General features: G+C 35.3%; 1 protein-coding gene across 5 annotated transcripts in view; it reads left to right on the top strand.

The window, feature by feature from the left end:
* cep170ba (centrosomal protein 170Ba) overlaps window positions 1-14,472 on the top strand; it is a 32,487-nt gene that overhangs the window by 1,319 nt on the left and 16,696 nt on the right. For 4 of the 5 annotated variants that reach the window (XM_089120602.1, XM_089120605.1, XM_089120604.1 and 1 more), the window contains 9 exons: window positions 53-178; window positions 2,687-2,776; window positions 3,690-3,770; window positions 4,037-4,093; window positions 4,953-5,085; window positions 7,632-7,745; window positions 10,324-10,755; window positions 12,056-12,804; window positions 13,969-14,133. In XM_089120602.1, coding sequence (XP_088976728.1) covers window positions 74-178; window positions 2,687-2,776; window positions 3,690-3,770; window positions 4,037-4,093; window positions 4,953-5,085; window positions 7,632-7,745; window positions 10,324-10,755; window positions 12,056-12,804; window positions 13,969-14,133 — 1,926 coding nt within the window. In that variant the 5' untranslated portion in view covers window positions 53-73. The remainder of the gene's footprint in view (window positions 1-52; window positions 179-2,686; window positions 2,777-3,689; window positions 3,771-4,036; window positions 4,094-4,952; window positions 5,086-7,631; window positions 7,746-10,323; window positions 10,756-12,055; window positions 12,805-13,968; window positions 14,134-14,472) is intronic. The other variant, XM_089120606.1, reaches the window with a different exon arrangement.

The raw sequence follows: 14,472 nt of genomic DNA, 5'->3' as shown, positions 1-14,472 counted from the left end.
TCAGTAGTTGAAGCTCAATGATGGATGTTTTTTTCTCTCGTTTCTCCCATAGGAAGTTGATGGAGTTGTGAAGATGAGTGTGACGTCGTGGTTCCTGGTGAGCAGCTCCGGCACACGCCACCGCTTGCCCCGCGAGATGATCTTTGTGGGCCGAGAGGACTGTGAACTGATGCTCCAGGTCAGGACACCAAACACATCTGTCTGATCCGCGGCTTTAAAGGGGAAAGTTCATCAAAAGATTACAATTCTGACATTAATCACTTACACTCAAGCCGTTCCAAACCTGTAAAACTTTAGTTTATCTAAAAATTAAAGATGAAATATGAGAGCTTTTTTGTCCCTCCATTGACGGCCTAGGCAACTACCACTTTCAAGCCTCAGAAAGGTAGTGAAGACCCCATTAATAATCCATGTGACTCCAGTGGTTTAACCTTTTTTTTTGTTTAAAGGAGTAGTTCACTTTTGAAAAAACTTTTGCTGATAATTTACTCTCCCCCGTGTCATCCAAGATGTCCATGTCTTTCTTTCTTCAGTCGAAAATAAATTAAGGTTTTTGATGAAAACATTCCAGGATTTTCTCCATATAATGGACTTCAATGGGGTCCAAACGACAGTTAATGACAGTTTCAGATGCAGCTTCAAATGTCTTTAAACGATATCAGACGATGAATAAGGGTCTTATCATGTGAAACGATCGCTTATTTCAAAACTTATTCCAAAAATGTAACTTTTCTAAGGACAAATGCTAGCCTTGCTCTATTCTGTGAGGCGCGTTTGTAACGTCTCGTAATACGTAATTATGTACAAAAGGTCACGGGCGACGTAGCCGGAAGTACAGAGTCAGTGTTTACAAGTTGAACGCATAGGTTGAACGTGCAAACTAACTCAAACGGCGTTTACAAAAAAAGGAATTAAAAGGTAAAACAACGATGTCGGACGATTTTGATTCTGTACTTCCGGCTACGTCGCCCGTGACCTTTTGAACGTAATTACGTATTACGTGACGTTACAAACGCGCTTCACAGAATGGAGAAAGGCTAGCATTTGTTCTTAGAAAAGTTACATTTTTGGAATAAGTTTTGAAATGACTGGATAAGACCCTTATTCATCGTCTGGTGTCGTTTAAAGACATTTGAAGCTGCATCTGAAACTGTCGTTTAGACATTGAACCGTTTGGTCCCCATTGATGTCCATTATATGGAGAAAATCCTGGAATGTTTTCATCAAAAACCTTAATTTCTTTTCGACTGAAGAAAGAAAGACATGGACATCTTGGATGACATGGGGGTGAGTAAATTATCAGCAAAAGTTTTTTCAAAAGTGAACTAATCCTTTAAACTCTACTCAAACAAACGTGCCTCTCTGTTTCCTCCGTCTCTTGTTCTGCTGACGCTAGAACGTAGTGTTTTTACTCTGTTTATACGGTTGTGTTGATCTGTGGTCAGTTCAGCTCGGCCCTCTTTTACCGCAGAGTCAACAGCCTCCTTCTGTCTATTCATGCATCTCTCTCTCTCTCTCTCTCTCTCTCTCTCTCTCTCTCGCGCGCATTCCTCGCCAGCCGCGAACTCTGGCGCTCGTTCAACTCTTCCGAGATGCACCATCATTATTGAACACTTAAAATGCTTTGCAGCTTCAGTGTGCTTTCATTCAAATGATGCACTCATGTTTATTATGCATTTTATTAGATTATATGATTTTAGAGTTTATATAATTTTTTTAGACTGCATATTATTATTATTATTATTATATTATATATGAAGAGAGTTCAGATGCAAAAGCCTCTAAGTGCCATTTGAAATTTTCTTCTAAAATGATCATTTTTATCAAACTTGTATATTTAAGTTCAGTAATTTCACTTAAATGGCAATGATAATTACCTATTAATTGCCATTTAAGTGAAATTACTGAACTTAAATATACAAGCTTGATAAAAATGACCATTCTAGAAGAAAATTTCAAATGGCATTTAGAGGCTTTTGCATCTGAACTCTTAATATATCCTTAAGAAAATAAGGTTTGTGGGTTTAATCAAACTGCATATACTGTATTATTATGTTAAATATTCTTAAGAAATTAAGTGTTGGGGGGTTTTAATCAAGCTGCATATGTTATTTGTTTTGTATTGTAAATTAGCCTTATTATATTTTATTAAATTACATTTATATAGTTTACTCTATACACAATCATTTTCACAGCATTAAAGTAAGAAAATGTACTGTATATACATTTTTTTTTTACTTTAAATCATATTCAAAATTCATATTGTATTAAAATATATTTATGATGCATGTATGTTTTAGTAAAAAATGACCGGAAAGTCCCACACATCACAGATAAATCTTCGGCCTCGGTTGGATTCAACAAGCGTAACGTTTTTCAGCAGAGCAACACACTGTATAATGAAGTCTCTGCACGATGACATCATCTCACTAATGAGGCAGTAAACGAGTGTGGGCAGATCGGCTCTGATGTCTGAACACTGACTCTGATAATGCTGGGTAATTGTGCTTCCTGTGGCCACATCTGAATGTTTATCTGATGTTCCTGAGACTGATTGTGCGGCCGCGGCTCTGTTCTCCTTTATATTAGGCCTTTTGTTCATCTGGTCTTCATTGGATTTGCGTGAATGTTTACTTCATGATAAGCTCATGTTGTTAATCTGCTTTCTGTTCTTTGCCCCGGACAGTCTCGCAGTGTGGACAAACAGCACGCGGTGCTCAACTACGACGTGTCCACAGACGAGCACCTGGTCAAAGACCTGGGCAGCCTCAACGGGGTGAGCGCACTAATATTAATAACTAACACAGATATGGATTTTAAATAGAGCTGCTTGTTGTTGGTTAAGATTTTTAATGCAGTTTCGTCAAATATGATTTATAAACTACAATTTTATATGGGTCTGTGTTGCGGTTATTGATTAATCGTTTAATCGGGTGTTTTTTTTTGTTTTTTTTTTAACTAATCAGATTTAATTAAGATTTCTTCAATAATTGCACATTTTGCCAAAGCATATACAAAACTTTTGTAAAGCACTTTTGTAAAGATAGTCAATGGACTTTATTCGTATGAAAGTTTAATCACACTGCATGTATTATATTACATTATATTATATTATATTAATGTGTTGTGTTTATAGCTGTAATATAGGATATTTTATTATATTATACAGTCTGAAAATTGTTTTATTAATTGTTTTATGTTTGATTAAACCTACAAACCTTAATTTCATAATATAATATCATCTAATCACACTACATATATATACTACATTATATGTATTGTGTATATAGCTATATTATATTTTATTCAATTATAGATTTTTTTTAGTTTATAGTTTATATATATATATATATATATATATATATACAATTTTCACAGCATTAAAGTAAATCATGTGGGTCTATTGTATTATAATTTTTATTGTTATATACAATTTAATGTTAAAAAAATGTATGAGGCTTTCACTGTAAGTGACAAAAACCGAACAGAATTAAATCAATATTATTTGTATGACAATTAATCGTCAGCACAAAAATTCATGATCGCGATGGGCCTAATTTGAAAATTAATTTAATTGAAATTAAATTAAAAAAATAAACATGCTAAAAGACTTTCAATCACTATTGAGTTTTATAAAAATGTGCATTTGAAGAATGTGTGTTGACATCAGTGTGTTTTTGTCTCGCCAGACGTTCGTGAATGACCTTCGCATCCCTGACCAGACGTACATCACCCTGAAGTTATCCGATGTCATCCGCTTCGGATATGATATCCTTCCGGAATAAAACGGGCACTCAAGTCCGCTGTGGTTTGACTCGGGGCTTTTTTTTTTGTGTGCGATGAGAAAGAATAACCTTGCAGAAATTCCTCGTGTAATGAGCAGAAAGCAGCTTTCTTGTGTTTGGGACGGGTTTGTTCAGGACAGTGCTCAGCTCAGCTCGATAGAAGTGATGCCGCAAGAGTTTTGTCCCGCTGTTGTGTCCTTTCTCTCTGATCATTATGGGATGGCTTGTTTGTTTCTTGACTGTCCACACATTCACACATATACATCCTGGAGAGAAGCCAACACAAAGTGCCCGAGGAAGCCCTCAAGGTAGATTTGAGTTAATCTCTCTCCATTCCTGCACATTTATAGAAAATAAAGCGATATAGACATCAGGGCTGTCACTTTACGTTCGAATATCGATTGCACACTCAATCGGACCAACCAAACAAGTTTCGAAAACGAAAATAGGGAATTGATTTTAACAGCCTTTTTCTTTTTTTTAAATTAAATTCTTTGATCGTGATATGTAATAAAAATAAAACTGTTTATTATTAGTTCATGTTACCTCAGGTTCATTCAATAAAATTAACAGTTAATTAATTTTAATTAATGATTAAAATACACATGAATGCTTTAATGCCTTAATTTAATCACCAGAAAATACACAACACAGAATTTATGGGGAAAAAAAACTTTTCATAGAAATGATTTTTAAATGTATTTAATTAATTAGATATTATTTTTAATTAAACATTTTATTAAACCTTTAAAATGGAATCCAGAAAACACAGAATTTGGTAAACATGGACTAAAAAATATTTTAAAAATATTTTTTTATTGAATAATAATAATTAGACATGCTTTTTGATTACTAAAAAAATCGAATTTAACCATAACTAAATTATATATAATAAATAAATAAAAATGCAGTTCGGAAAAAAATTTATTTTGAAAAAATAAAACTTGATTTCATATTGCCCTACAGATACAACTTTTGAATATAATTATGGCTGTCAAATGATTCAAATGTTTAATCTAATTAATTAAGTGATTACGCCGATTTATTAAAATGTTTATTAAAATCGATAGCTTGTATTTATAACTTAACATGAACTAAAAGAAATGCTGTTTATTTCAGTGTGTGTTGAGAGATGCTCATGTAAATTATATATTCTCTGTATTCCAGCATGAAAAATACACCAGCCAGCTTCAGTTTGGCCAAGAGACGCCAGAAACCAAGAAGCACATCAGGACAGAAGAGAAACAGAGAGACTCATTACGCCTTAAATCAGAGAAAGCCGAGCGGAAAAACATCACAGGTACTTCTGAAACACACGAGGAGCTCGCTTCACTTTTCAAATTCATGTTTCTGGTCTTACTGTGAATGATTCATCAGTGACATTACTTATTTCACACTCTTTAATGTAATCGCTTTCTCTTCCTCTCAAATGATCTATATAAAGACACTTCTCACAACTCAATCATTTCTGATTGATAAAATCAATTCCTACTTCTAGAATGTCCTGTTTTATTTGGAAATGTGGCCATTGAACGTTGTTTCATGTTGACTTGATTTGCTTTGTGAATTTATCCCCCATTTCTTTTAGAAAAAGGTACATTTTTGCTAGTATTTCCAAACCATGCTGACCTTCCTGACTTATTTCTGCACTGTATTGATTTCATAGTAAACTGCTCAAATCTATTTAAATTTTTATGTAGATAATTTATAGATAATTTCAGTCGAAGGTGTACCACGTCTTTTTAAGACTTAAAAAATACTGTATGTATATATATATATGTGTGTATATATATATATATATATATATATGTGACCTTTGATCACAAAACCAGTCATAAGTCGCACGGGTTTATTTGAGCCAATAGCCAACAATACATTTGTATGGGTCAAATATCGACTTTTCTTTTATGCCAAAAATCTTTAGGATATTAAGTAAAGATCATGTCCCATGAAGATATTTAGCAAATTTCCTACCGTAAATGTATAAAATGTTTTATTTTTGTGGATGCAGTACAGCGCGAACATAAATGCACTACAGATTCCAGATTTTCAATTGTTGCAAATATTGTCCTATCCGAACAAATCTCAAGTAAATATTTTAGGTCAAAGTGGTTCAGCTAACGAAAAAAGTTTAGTAGATAAATGCAGCTAAATAACGAATTAAACTGTGTATGTTCTTATAAAAATACATTTTATAATGCATTAATTCGCATGGGTGTTTAGATGAACGACTTCGTGAGAAAGTTTCTGTCCTGAGCTTCCTGTGCTTTCTGACCTGGTCCTGCCCAACTGACTCATGGGATTGAATCATGTTTAATCACTTTTTTCCTAGTTCTGTTCCCAATAAGCAGCTCTTAGCTCAGCTTTGGGTTGATCCTTCTTAAAGGGATAGTTCACCCAAAAATGATAGAAAAATAAATAAATAAAAAAGTTGTTAAACCTGCATGAAGTTCTTCCTTCTGTTGCCCAAAAAGATATTAAGAAGGAAACACTGAAAAAAAAAATTATTTTGGTCCCCATTGACTTCCATAGTTTAGAAAAAAATACCATGGAAGTCAATGGGGACCAAAAACTGTTTGGTAACATTAACACCCTCCAATTTTTAAAGATGATTTTCTTCAAAATACGCATTCTATTGTGTATTTCAACAGTAGATTGTAACACACTCCTACTAGCCACTTTGGCGGGTTGAATTTTATATATAATATACACTCATCTGTTGTCCGACAGCAAGAGACACACTAAAGTGGGTCAACATTTGTGGCGCGTCACCACAACTTTCCAAACTAAGCTAGTCCTGCGTTTTCGGCTGCTCCCTGTTTCCTGCTGTTCCGTCTTTGCCTTTGCTGTCAGGGCGAAACTCTTGAACGTCACCAGTGTCCATGATCCGACTGTAAGCAGCGTGACTGGTTATCTCAGAGCAGCGCAGCAGCTGACGGTTGAGACGGCTTTGATGACTGTTGTCGGGTGGAGTCCAGAATGTGTTATTGGCTAAATTACTGTTGCTGCACTGAATGCCTCAGGCCACACATGCAGAATGTGTACATGAACGTTTCCCAACCTTTTCATTTGGCTTGAAAATAAGCTGTTGTGTTGCCGGCACTGACATGAATAGAGTTTTAAAAACAAGTTTGGTTCTTCTTCAACAGTGAAAGGAGATTCATTCTTTCTTTTTTTTTTTCCGTTAATGTTTTAGGTTTTTCTTTTCTTTTTTTTTTTTAATCTAAATGTATATATTTTATAAATATTTCTATATAGATTTTTAATTATTTTTCTAAAATAAGTGATGTCACCTATTTGCATATAATTTTTAAATTTATTCTTTTAATCATTAGTAATAAATCTTCTTTCTGTATATTTCCAAAATGTCATGTCACCAATTTATTTAATTTATGTAGTTTTGTGTTTAAATTCTTTACATTTTTGTAATCTAAATTTATACATTTAATAAACATTTAAATTGTCTTTTTAAATTATTTCTTTATTTCAAAAGTAAGTATTTTTTATTTCTATGATTTTTTTTTTATTAATTTATTCTTTTTTTATCTACATTTTATAATTTGACAAATTTATTAATTTTTTTTTTATTCTTTCAAAAATGTCATGTCACCAATTTATTTAGTATTAAATTTATTTTTTCTTGTACTTTTACTTTAAGCTAAATTAGGTAATGTCAGCTGTGTATTTATTTGTTTGGAATTAAATAGATTTTTTTATTTTATATTCATCATAATATTTTTATAATTTTTTTTAATGTATTTATTTTTAAAACCAATAACGTAAGCAGTTCGACTGTATTTGTCTGTGGTTTCATCAAACTCTTCCTGTTCCCTGGTGTGATCACAGACCCGCCCGTGTCGAGACCCACGCCGCTCTACGGCCAGCCGTCCTGGTGGGGTGAGGATGATGAAGCAAAAGGTGAAGATGATGAAGAAAAGGGACCTCATGAACATCACGCAGGTCTGAAACTGAGACTCTTGATCCTCACACCCAATCACACAGAGACTTTACATCATAGCGGTTCCTAGATGTCAGTTTCACTATCGCCAAATTATTCAATGCAAAACAACCCAGTGAAATCCTCACACAAGATAGAGTGTGTGTGAAGTGTGGACAGGAATGCAGCCACAGTGTGAAGTGAGAACAGATACAATCCTTTTGTGTTGGCTGATCTCGAGCCTGAGGAATTCAGTGCTAAACTCTACACTGGCATGAGCTTTAAAACCCGTCAGGCGAGCCGGCTCAAGCTCGTGATGGATTAGCAGCCAGTCTTAGTCCACTGAGAAGGGCATTGTGTTTCCCTCCAGTCTTAAGCACTTCACAAAGTTTTCCTCAGAGATTAAAGGGTGACCATAGAAACATTTGTTCCATTGCAGTTGGCTTGTGTTTTAGTGTTTTTAGGAGTAATCTTTGGTTTAGCATTAGCGGACAGCTCGTTTCATATATTTAATATTGTTGTACACACTTCAGACAGTGATGTACAGTTTAATTTCTCATACATTTGTCCTAACCAGCCACGATGTGATCATTAAATCCATGTTAATCTGAGTTTTATCCTAACCAGCTGCAACACAGTCAGATTTGAGATTTATTGCATGGTTTATAACTGAGATTTATTATGATGAATAACCCACTTATTTATGTTATTCATTTATTTTTTCATATTTTACCAAAAAAAAATGTATTTAAATATAGATATTTCAAAAATAATGACATGCATTTTTAAATTTATTTTTACATAAATAAGTTTTATACATTTATTTGAATATAGTCCTGTTTTAAAGTGAAATTTGGTTTAAAATCCATTAACTCAGAGCTGTATATTAAACATAGATTATATTGTTGCTTCATGCTGCAATTTGGTTTTAGTTTGGACAGAAATTGAAGTTTGCACATGTTACACCGGGTTAGGACAGTGTGTGAGAGACCTAAAATACCTGACTTTACTCGGGTGTCCTCACAGCAGGAGTGACTTAAGTAATGTAAGTGAATTAGCCCTTCTGTATGTCACACGCACGAGTTTGGCACACATCCTAATCTGTTTGTAGTGATGGATGCTTTGGAAGTTAATGCTTCTGTAACGCTTCAAGTCTTTCGTTATAAACCAGTGGTCTGGAGTGCGTATCAAACTGACAAAATCTCATGATTTCAGTAAATGAGGCCTATAACCGTTTCAAAAAATTTCATAATTTCAATGGTTAGCTGCTAGGATCTCAGTTAACCCATGAACCGGTGGTTTTAAACTCTTTATAATGCAAACATTTATTAACCCTCTGGGGTTCTTCGTTTAACAGTCACACTCGGGGCCTTCGGGTCAAAATTCATATTCATACAAAAAAGAAAATCATAATTTTTTTTTTTACTTGTTTTTTATAATATTTTTTCTTTTCTTTTTTGGTGTTTTGAGAAAATTTCAAAAATAATAAAAATTATAATTAGTATTAATGCAATAATTATGACCAAATTTCCCCCCATTGAATATAATAGAACAAAATATTTTTTTAAAAATATTTTTTTAAAGCTGTATTTCATTTTTGAGTCAAGCCTAGGCCTCATAAAAGCAATTTTTGAAATGAGATGGATGCCATTTCGTGGACAAACTGAGCTTTTTACAAATGCAAAACGCATGTATAATCTGAATTTTTTGGTGTGTTCGTGTATAAAGGTGTGTTTGTGTGTGTGTGGATGTGTCTGTTTTGCACTCTTGATGTTTTATAGATTCACCCCTACACTGTTGTGTGCTTTTTTCAAGATCGTGGCTGATTTGTAGATTGTACGCACAGAAAAACTCAGTATTTTCATATTTTTGCCAATTTCCCATTCATTTCCTATGCGGGTCATTTTTGACCCGAAGGTCCTGAGTGTGACTAATTTTTTTTTACGACCACTTAGACTTTTCAAATCCTGTCCCCAATTTTTTTGTTCATATACCAAGTACCATTAACGTCACCAAGTTTCGGACCATTCCGATGAAGCTACGATTTTTAACATTTTTTTTTATTTAAACGCTTAGGGTCATTATTGACCCGAAGAACCCCAGAGGGTTAAAGACATATTTGTGACTCAAAATAGTCCGTTTCTCCCATCACTGTTAAGTTATATTAACAATCATTGACTAGGAAAGCACCAATATGAAAAATCTAGCCAATAACGATAATTATTTATATTTGGAAGCCAATAACCGATATATTGGCCGATAAATCTAATTTTAATTTGTTTTTTGCAATCAGCCTCTCAAAAAACAAAAGTCTCACCATTGAAACCCAGTCCCAAACACACAATAACGTTCTCATTATAATGTTAAGTAGCCGATACGACAGACGCTGAACTGTATTTTGCTTTTTTGAAGTGATTTCAATCAAATTTCAAGCAATTCAAAGCCATCAAGTTGAACAGTGCTCATCTGAAGAGTCTCAGCTGAAGGAAATACTCCATTATTGTTTATCAGTTTGAATAAATCTACCAAATCTTCTTTTCAGCCAGATAACGATAACATTAAAAATGAACATATATCATTAATGCTGATGTCTTTCCACAGAAAACCTCAAGGATGGTCCCGGATGTGAGGTCAATGATGAGTTTCTCGATGGCCAGGGAAAGTCCGGTTACGCTTTCCGCAAGGAGCCGAGCTACTTTGAGATTCCCACGAAGGAGATCCATCCAAAGCCCAACACTTCATCCCTGGAAGTCCAAGAGATCCCCACAAAAGACACGGACCACAAACCCCCTTCCACTCCCCCCGTGGTCCAGGGCCATGCCTCCTTCACCATCGAGTTTGATGACCAAACCCCTGGAAAGATCAAGATCAAGGACCAAGTCACGAAGCTCTCGGTCCGCCAGCGCAGGATTCCCACCAAAGAATCGATAGCCAGACTTACGGAAGTGATGTCAGCGGAGAACAAAGTTGCTGATTGGTTGGTGCAAAGCGACACCACTATGTTGAGGAGTCTCGACGAGCACTCGAACAAGGGTAAACCACTCCTGAATCATTTCTGTACGGTGGAAAGATTAACCTTTATAGACCTAGAACATTTTTGGGGCACTTGACTCGCAAGAGAACTTGACGTTTCAATCTAGCTCGTTTAAATTCCCAGTTTTGTCTAGTAATGGATTAATTTACCAGGTTTAACGGAGTAGTCTGATAATTTACTCGCCCCCATGTCATCCAAGATGTCCATGTCATTCTTTCTTCAGTCGAAAAGAAATTAAGATTTTTGCTGAAAACATTCCAGGATTTTCCATATAATGGACTTCAATGGGGACCAAACGGTTCAAGGTCCAAAAGACACTTTCAGTGCAAACTACAAACTGTTCAAAGGGCTTTAAAGCTCTTTTAGTTTATTCTTAGCTAAAAACACTTAGTTCTTTCAAAAATATATGTGCTCATTAATGTATATTTACTTTGTTCGAGTAATAAAGTATCCTCGTGAGTGTATAATATGCCATTGAAAATGCATACGGGTAAGGGGTCGCCATGTTGCCCCTCCATCTTGAAAGTACTTTAGCCAAAGAGGGACATACCCGTTAATTCAAGTTTACGTTTGAGTTAACACTCATGGACGAGGTCGAACTGGAAGCCATGTTAATCTTGGACTACATTGGCCACCGTAGGAGTTAAAACGAAATCGGAATTGAGAGGAACAGAAACTAATATTCACTGGATGGTCATATATCTTTTCACCACTAGATGGGGGTAAAAATCACACGGTGCAGCTTTAAACGATCTTATCAAGCGAAACGATCACTCATTTAATAAATAAATAACCAAGTTTAAGTTTTATAAGCTCAAATGGTCGCCTTGCTCTGTTCTGTGATGCGCGTTCATGTGTCTCCTGTTAGAACTCGTTCGTCAAAAAACTTTTTATTTATTTTTTTAACCTTTATTTTACTAGGAAAGTCACATTGAGGTTAAAACCTCTTTTACAAGTGAGACCTAGTCAAGACAGGGTCGGATAGCAGGATTAAACAAATTACAAGCGACACTAAGAAACCAAGCAAAACAAGTCTTTTTTTTTTAAAACATTAAAGCAATACATACAAACATGTATAAAAGAAAAAAAATTACAGCAAAATACACAGACACATATAAGTTGCCAAGCAAAACAAGTCATTTAAACAAGTCAAAATGAACGAATCTTTTTCCCGAGTCATTTGGTTCATTCAACGCACGAATTGACTCGAAAAAAGATTCGTTCATTTTGCTTGTTCGTTCATCTTTGATTTGTTTCGTTTTGATGAAAATGTTGACCTTTTACTTGTGTTGTTTCTAGATGCACGCCGTCATGAAGATGGTGATTTGGAAGAACCAGAAGAACCGCAAATGATTCAAAAGATCGTCCCACAACTGGAAGGAAAAGATCACCCAACTAAATACGTCCCAGATCCAAAGGGCCAAGGCAAACCGGATGCCCAGCAAGCTTTTATGGTCGAGTTCTTTGACGACGGTCAACGGAAAAAACGCTCGCAGTCGTTCACCAATAACGTGTCTTCTCCTGACTTCCAGTCTGCTTTAAAAAGCAAGCTGGACAAACGAAAGGTTGCAGGCCAGGCTGGAGAGCGAACACCCGCATCATCGGCACACAACCCTCCCACACAGCAGTTCACGATTCCCCTTAAAGGCTCTGATGATACGAAGCGGGCCGAATCTCTCAGACGGGAGAAAAGCGAGATACGCATGAGCACGTCTGACTTTAGCTCTCGCTCCACGTCAAAACCCTTCGGCAGCATCGGCCGGAGATCCAAACTATCGCAGGACTTCGCAGCCGAGTTGCTCAGGGTGTCGAAACCCGACCCTGCCTCCATGTTGGACCATAAAACCTCTTCTTCTACAACTACTCAGAGTTTTCCTGCCACGTCTCATCCACAAAATCCCACCAGTAACCACACGGAAGTCAACCTCACGGAGGCCAAAACGTCTCCGCATGAAGAGGAGGATAGTTTGAGTGATGCAGGGACCTACACTATTGAAGCTGAGGGACCAGATAAAGAGGTTGTGGAGGCACGGAGTTTGATCGATCAGGTACAACCCCGTCACTTCAGCTTCACATCACATTTGAGCAGGGCTGGGCGGTATGACGAATTTTTAGATCGGTAAGATTTTTTTTATGTTTTTAAAAGAAGTCTCTTCTGCTCACCAAGGCTGCAGTTATTTGATAAAAAATACAGTAATATTGTGAAATATTATTACAATTTAAAACTATGTGAATATATAGTGAAGTGTAATTTATTCCTGTGATCAAAGCTGGATTTACAGCATCATTACTCCAGTCTTCAGTGTCACATGATCCTACAGAAATTATAATAATATGATGCTCAAGAAACATTTATGATTATTATCCATGTTGAAAACAGTTTTTTACATTTTTATTTCAGGATTCTTTGATGAATAGAAAGTTCAAAACAACAGAATTGATCTGAAATGAAAAGCTTTTGTGACATTAATCACTACCATTCAAAAGTTTGGGGTTGGTAAGAATTTATTTTTGGGGGAAAGAAATTAGAAAATACTTTTATTCATCAAGGATGAGTTAAATTGATCAAAGGTTACAGTAATGACATTTATAATGTTAGAAAAGATTATATTTTAAATAAATGCTGTTCTTTTGAACTTTCTATTCATCATGGAATTTTGGGGGGGAAATGCTACACGACTGTTTTCAACATTGAAAATAATAATTAATGTTTTTTGAGCATAAAATCAGCATATTAGAATGATTTCTGAAGGATCATGTGACACTGAAATCAGCAACAGTAATGATGTTGAAAATTCAGCTTTCAAATTACATTTTACAATAGAAAACAGTCATTTTAAATTGTCATAATAATATTTCACAATATTACCGTTTGTCATTTTTTTTTTTTTTTTGAAGAGACTTCATTTAAAAACATAAAAAATCTTACTGATCTTAAACTTTTGACTGGTAGTGTATATCATGGTGACCAAGTGTCTATCATTAGTAGGGCTGTAACGATAGGCAATAGGAAACTGAAATCCACGAACCTTCCCGTCCAGATCCAATGCTACCACTTCTTTAAATTACTATTAGTAGGATTTGAAGTTAACATAAAATACGACACAAAACTAGTTCTTTAATTCACCAAGTCAAGAGTTGAAGAGGTCCGGTCAAGTTGGGAACAGACATCTACAATCCTTCATAATTCATGCGTGCTTTATCATTAACAGGTGTTTGGTGTTGGTAACAACAGCCAATCCGCAGCAGCAACAACATTTAAGCCTATAGTTGGTGACACTGAGGGTCACGATAGTCTCCTCAGTGAGAATAGCTCAGGCCTAAAACTGGGCCAGTATCCAAAAGACCGTAGTGACACAGACAAGGGTCCAGTACAGGTAAACTCTCACCTGACTACAAACGTTAGCATGCTCACGCCGGATCATGGGCGTCAGTAGATCTATCTGTCAATCACTGCAATCACATTAGGATCTTTCTTGGGCATCTTCTCAAAGCTGTCTTGATGGGTTTTTTCCTGCTTTTGGATGATTATGATTATGAATGGGTGATTTGGATCTTTAAAGGGCCTGATCTCTTTATATGGTTGAGATATTTTCATTTGGTATATTTTGACATTTTCTTTGAATTAGTACCAGAATCGATATATATAGTATGCCAGCATAATTGTTGTAGGTTTTATTTAAATTAAAGGAACTTGAATAAGTTGAATTATTTAT

The sequence above is a fragment of the Pimephales promelas genome, chromosome 15, assembly GCF_988280905.1.
Source record: "Pimephales promelas chromosome 15, fPimPro1.hap1.1, whole genome shotgun sequence".
NCBI classification, from domain to species: domain Eukaryota; kingdom Metazoa; phylum Chordata; class Actinopteri; order Cypriniformes; family Leuciscidae; genus Pimephales; species Pimephales promelas.
This window is presented reverse-complemented; position numbering and strand designations above follow the sequence as displayed.